Genomic DNA, 6,693 nt, shown 5'->3' on the forward strand with positions numbered 1-6,693 from the left:
AAATATGATCTTACTCTAGTTTCTTCAGGTAACATTGAGGATCCCCCAGTACTTTAGAGAGCAAACTGACTCCAAAATGTCCAACTTTATTCCTAGAAATATCCAGTTCTCTCAGGTGTGAGGGGTTTGATCTCAGAGCTGAAGCCAGAGCAGCACAACCTTTAACTGTGAGACCACAATTTCTCAACCTGTAGAGAACAATGACACTCTTCACTCTCTTAGTTCAGATCAGATCAATTTAACAAAGAATCCACTACAAATCCAGATACAAATCTCATTTAAGAAATATTTCTTAATGTTTTAACAGTGAAGTGAATGTTCTCAGTGATACTTACTGAACTGATCTGGCTTCTTTAATCACAGGCAGCAGCTTCTGAAAAACTTTCATATTTTCAGCATTATTGTTTCCTCCAACAAATTTATTAAGATCAAACTCATCCAGTTTATTCTCTAATGTCAACAACACAAACACTACAGCTGACCACTGAGATGAAGACAGTTTGGCTTTATTTATTGTTCCAGATTTCACATATTGTTGTATTTCCTCCACTAGTGAATGATCTCCCACTTCATTCAGACAGTGGAACAGATTGATGAATTTCTCTGTAGAGTTAATGGTCCTGATCTTCATCTTGATGTACTCAATTGTTTCCTCATTGCTTTCAGAGCTGATTTTTGTCTGTTTCATTAGTCCTTGTAGAAGAACCTGATGAGACTCCACTGATAGACCCAGAAGAAACCGCAGGAAAAGATCCAGATGTCCGTTTTTACTCTGTAGAGCCTCATCCACAGCTTTCTTGTGCAGGTCAGATAAAGAAAAATGTTCTGATGAATTGAGTTGAAACCAGTCCTTAATTTTTGACCATAAACTCTGTTCGGTGATTGCTTCAAACGCATTTCTGTTGTGATTTATACAGGAGAGGTGCACAGATAGAGCTGCTAGATGTTCCTGAATGCTCAGATGAACGAAACAGAAGACTTTCCCCTGATACCAGCCAAACTCCTCTCTGAAGATCTGAGTGCACAATCCTGAGTACACTGATGCTTCTGTCTCATCAATGCCACACTCTCTCAGGTCTTCCTCATAGAAGATCAGGTTGCCTTTCACAAGCTGCTGAAAAGCCACTTTCCCCAGTTTGAGGATCATATCTTCATCTGTCACCTTCTTCTCATAGTCCTTCTCATGTTTGATGTTGGTCTGAAGGATCAGGAAGTGTGTGTACATCTGAGTGAGAGTCTTGGGAATCTCTCCACTCTCTGCTCGACTCAACATCTTCTCTAGAACAGCGGCTGAGATCCAGCAGAACACTGGGATGTGGCACATGATGAAGAGGCTCCTTGATGACTTCAGGTGTGAGATGATTCTTTTGGCCAGACTCTGATCACTGATTCTCTTCCTGAAGTATTCCTCCTTCTGAGGATCATTGAAGCCTCGTACCTCTGTCACTCGATGGACACACTTAGAGGGGACGAGATCAGCTGCTGCTGGTCTGGAGGTGATCCAGATGAGAGCAGAGGGAAGCAGATTCCCCACAATGAGGTTCGTCAACAGCACGTCCACCGGTTTCTTTTTGTTCGCATACCGTAGAGTCTCATTCCTTTTAAAATGTAAGGGAAGACGACACTCGTCTAGTCCATCAAAAATGAACAACATTTTATATTTTTCACTGGATATTTCCATTTCTTTTGTTTCAGGGAAAAAGACCTCAAGAAGATCTGAAAGACTGAGTGTTTTGTCCTTCATCAGATTGAGCTCTCTGAAAGGAAGAGGAAATATGAGCTGGACGTCCTGATTCTCTTTCCCTTCAGCCCAGTCCAGGATGAACTTCTGCACAGAGACTGTTTTTCCAATGCCAGCGACTCCCTTTGTCAGCACAGTTCTGATGGGTTTGTCTTGTCCAGGTAAAGGTCTAAAGATGTCTCTACATTTGATCTGTGTATCTTCTGTCGCTGCTCTCCTGGATTGTGTCTCAATCTGTCTCACCTCGTGTTCATTACTGATCTCTCCACTCTCACTCTCTGTGATGTAGAGCTCTGTGTAGATCTCATTCAGGAGTGTTGGGTTTCCATGCGTTGCTGTTCCCTCATACAGACACACAAACTTCTTCATCAGATTTATTCTAAATGTGTTGATGACTTCATGACTGTTAAATTAAAATGCATCATTATAAAATTACTTAATAAACACAATTCCTTATTTGTATTCTGTATCATCATCAAATCATATATTTTACAGAAATGCTATACCTGAGATCACTCTGCATATCTCCACTCTTAAAATGATGATCCTTAGACCCGTCACTCTTTCTAAAAACAAAGCTGGGCTCTAGTTCTGATCTCTTCTGCTGAAGTGAACTATAACAAAGAAGGATTTAAGTTAACAAGAGTGAATTACTGTATTAAAAAATATTAATAAAGTAAAATAAATTAGCTTTAAAGAGCACTTTATTTTATTTATTTTTTTACACTATGCTGATATAAAAACTATAAATTCAATTAAGTGCTCTTATAGATGTGTCACTCTGTGTGAGAAAAAATGTTACAATTTAAGACAACAATAAAAATGGCTATTATGAATAACATTTATGTAGAAATGTTACACCTGAGATCAGTCGGTGTATCACCACTATTAAAATGCGCCGGGTGATCCATAGACCAGTTACTCTTCATAGACACACAGCTGGGCTCTGATCTCATCGGATGAACTGAACTATAGCAAAAAGAGTTGTAAGTTAATGCTCTGAATTATTCTGTTAAAAAAAAAATTATCCTTAAGAATCACTTTAAAAATCACTTAAGTTTATTTATGCTATAAAAAAACTGTAAATTGAACTAAGCACTCTCATAGATGTGTCTTTGAGTGTAAGAACATTTAGTAGGTGTAAAACTTAGTAGGGACGCTATGGACATGTCCATAAATCAAAATTCAGTGACTAACAAATTGTCCCTATAGCAATAATTTTGATCAAACAATTAAATATACGTGTACTGCACAATGTTTCCATCTATCATGCATGTCATGCTGCTTGAGGGACAGATGAGAAAATGCTGGAGAATACACATACAAACACAGGATGACATTTAACAGCAGATAAAGAACTATGGAACACACTTGGGAACACTTTAACCCTTTAGGCGCCAGAGGTTTTTTCCTAAAACGTTTGATTTTGACATCTTAATTTCAAAAGGCTATATCTTAAAATTCATAAAAGATAGATACTTTCTGTCAATTATAAAAATATTAAGGATGACCCAATGTTTATGTAGGGATTTTATTTTCCCATCTAATTTGCATATTATGACGTCATATGGGGTGGTCATCTTGAATTATAGAATTTTCATGAAAAGTCACATGTTTAAATAATAAAATGCAGCACTTCTTTCCCCCAAAAAATGTCCCTCACCTTCTGTGTGCTATATTGCACAATACTGAATGCTCAGGTAAATAGTAAGTAGTAAACAAACTGTGTAAATCATTACTAATAAATGGTAGAAACAAACGAATGCATGTAGCAGTTGGGATTTTTAATACAGCAGGCACTCTGATTCCATATATATTATTCATATGACATACAAACACAAGTAGACAAGACCTGTTTAGTTCAAAAGCTATATCCCTGTGTCACATCGCTTCTACTTCTGCTACGAGCAGCGCGGCCAGATCTGCCTCGCGCACGCGCCGAGTGTGCACAGCTCGGACTACTGTCAGTGTCATTGCTACTCTCCACCTTGCCTCCTAACTGTCCTATGAATACTTCGACCTCGTCTAACATACCCAGTGGCATTAGACAAAGTCTCCACCTCGTCCCCGCAACAATAACACGCCTGCTAATTTTGCGATGAACACTCAGACCCCGGCAAACATTGTTCACACTTCTGACATTTGGCAAAGGACCATTGGGCAAAGGATTCACCGTTTGTGCTTGGTGTAGGGCTATACTTTCACTTTCAGTATCACCGTCACCTTCTGAATGCAGATATTCCCCTTCAGAATCAGTGTCCACGAATAGAAGTCCCAACACCTCATTGCGGCTTTATTGAAGCTTTATTGATGCCATAAGATAATAATAATAATGATAATAATAATAATAATCTAATGCCAATACTCGCTGACGTTGACAATATTGCTCTGATAAAATGGCTCACTCTAACAGCTCCGCTTTTTTTCGCACTGATTCAATGCACCCTCCTGGACAATGCGTCCCGTGCTGTAACAATACCATCAGGGAGGGCGGATCAGGGAGTCATGGTGGAGCAAGCAGTTCGGGATACCATGGCAGATCTGGGGCCCCTGGAGTCCATAGCGGATACTCCGTGTCTTTAGCCGGCTTGGTCACCACGGCCACGGGTATATGGGAACAGGATTCCCTCTTAGGCTTTGCTTGGGAACAGGAGCCCATCCTGGGCTTTGCTCAGGGCATGGGCTGACATTGGAGCGAACTCTGGGGACTGGGCCAACACCCTTCTCCTCAGCCCTAGTTTCCTCTTCTGGATGGGGGAAAAGGCGTGGTCTGGACCAATACTGTAGCAAACTCTGGGGCCTGGGCCGACAGTGGAGTGAACTCTGGAAGACGCTGATAAGGAGCAGGCACTGGAGTGAGCTTTGGGACTGGCAAGCTTGCCACATTAATGTCCGTGGACTTGCCAGATTAATGTTCGTTCGGCTTGCCAGATTAACGGCCGGTGAACTTGGGTGAGCCATGGACAGTAGTTGACATGACTCAGGAACTGCTAGCTAAGGGGTTCTGGATCGGGATCAGGGACTCTCCAGACACCGGATGACTGCATCCTTCCAGCCGAGGTTGGTGGTGTCTGGATGCTCCGTAGGGCGATGGTAAATCATCCCGATCCGGAACAGAATCCTAAGGGTTTCCCCCTCTAGGGATCTGGCGAGAGTGAGCGGCACGAAAGCCCTCACAAAGATGATAAATGCAAATGTATATGCGCATTATTGGGTTGAACTAATTAATTTTTCTTGGTTGGAACAGCAGCTATGCTAATTATGTCTCTATTGCCGCGTTTCCACCGAAATTATCCGGAACATTTGTATCAGGAACTTTTATCCCCAGGAACATTTTTCCCCCCAGACCTGTTGCTTTCTGCATTTCCACCACGGTGTAAAGTACTGGGAAGATTACACAAATAGACTGGTGATGTAGGCCAATGACGTCATTACGTTGAGCGTAAAAGGACCGCTGAACCGTTTTTTTCAACTGGTTTATTGACTCCAACTGTCCGAAAGAACCGGTTCACAGAAAAGAATCGAACTTCCCATCACTAGGTTCCATTAACGGCCGGTGAATTTGGGTGAGCCATGGACAGCAGTTGACATGACTCGGGAACTGCTAGCTAAAGGGTTCTGGATTGGTGGTGTGTGGGAGCTCTGTGGGGCAATGGTAAATCATCCCGATCTGGAACAGCATCCTAAGGGTTTCCCCCTCAAGGGAGCTGGAGAGAACGAATGCCCTCGCAAAGATGATAAATGCAAATGTAAATGCGCATAATTGGGTTGAACTAATTAATTTTTCTTGGCTGGAACAGCGGCTATAATAATTATGTCTCTATTGCCGCGTTTCCACCGAAATTACCCGGAACATTTGTACCAGGAACTTTTTTCCCCCGGAAAATTCCCCCCCCCCCCAGACCTGTTGCTTTCCGCGTTTCCACCACGGTGTAAAGTACCGGGAAGATTAGGCAAATAGACTGGTGACGTAGGTCTGCGCGCATTTCTCAATACAAAGTACGCTGATTTTGGACTTGCATCCTCGGTAGTTCCAACTTTGTGCATTTGACTCGGGAGTGTGATGTCTGCGACGACGCAAATCTGGTAAATCTGCAAACAGCAGCGTACTTGATAACTTCAGTCAGCTGACCATGGCGACTGCAATTTTCCTCTCTGTATATTTGCAATAAAACGAAATATGATATCAAATACCACTGCCTCCATTCATTTTCATTTAAACATAATAACAGCTGCAGAAATGTATTTAGTTCAGGGATATGTGTATATATACAGTCATTAGGGATGGGTATAGTTAAGGTTTTAACGGTATTACTACTCTTATCGATACTGCTTAACGGTCCAGTACTTTAACGGTATTCTTATCGGTACTTTGTGTTGTGTGTGTGTGTTTTTTTTTTAAGAACAAGTTGAGAACAGAATTAAAATTTCTTTTTTTTATGTAAAATTAAAAAAACAATTATTTGTAGCGCAAGAAACAGCCATGTTTGAACAAATAGCTATTATAAAAAAAAAACAAATGAATGTGTTTCCGCCCTTACATGCAAAAATTTTGTTGCACTTATGACAACCAGCGTTGTCTGCATCAACTCTAGTGAAGTATAACCACACTTTGGAATGTTTTGCTTTCTCCGCCATCGTCACTCTTTGTATTAAGCGGGAGTTTTCGTACTGTTATGCGTGCGCCGCACTCGGTCTTGTTGTGTGTGTGTGTGACTGACAGACAGCCTCCACAGCGGCATGAGAGATCTCGCAGATCTCACAGACAGACGTCTTAATAATATTGCAAATTAGAAATGTTTGGTAAGATAAAATGTGCACGATAACATTATTAAGCAAATCTCTTCGCCATCGTCACTTTTTATTATTAAGCAGAAGTTTTCGTACTGTTATACGCGTCGTGTGCGTGTGCCGCGCTTGTTGTGGTGTGTGTGTGACAGACAGCCTCCGCG

General features: G+C 41.4%; 1 protein-coding gene across 1 annotated transcript; it reads right to left on the reverse strand.

Moving 5' to 3' along the window:
• Window positions 1-331: 331 nt before the first annotated feature.
• LOC113079227 (NLR family CARD domain-containing protein 3-like) lies at window positions 332-2,264 on the reverse strand. The gene is made up of 2 exons (XM_026251446.1): window positions 2,248-2,264; window positions 332-2,144 (listed from the first exon to the last, which is right to left on the reverse strand). The coding sequence occupies exons 1-2, from the start codon at window positions 2,262-2,264 to the stop codon at window positions 332-334; spliced, it is 1,830 nt and encodes a 609-aa protein (XP_026107231.1).
• Window positions 2,265-6,693: the final 4,429 nt, after the last annotated feature.

The sequence above is a fragment of the Carassius auratus genome, unplaced genomic scaffold (genome assembly GCF_003368295.1).
Source record: "Carassius auratus strain Wakin unplaced genomic scaffold, ASM336829v1 scaf_tig00027474, whole genome shotgun sequence".
NCBI lineage: Eukaryota > Metazoa > Chordata > Actinopteri > Cypriniformes > Cyprinidae > Carassius > Carassius auratus.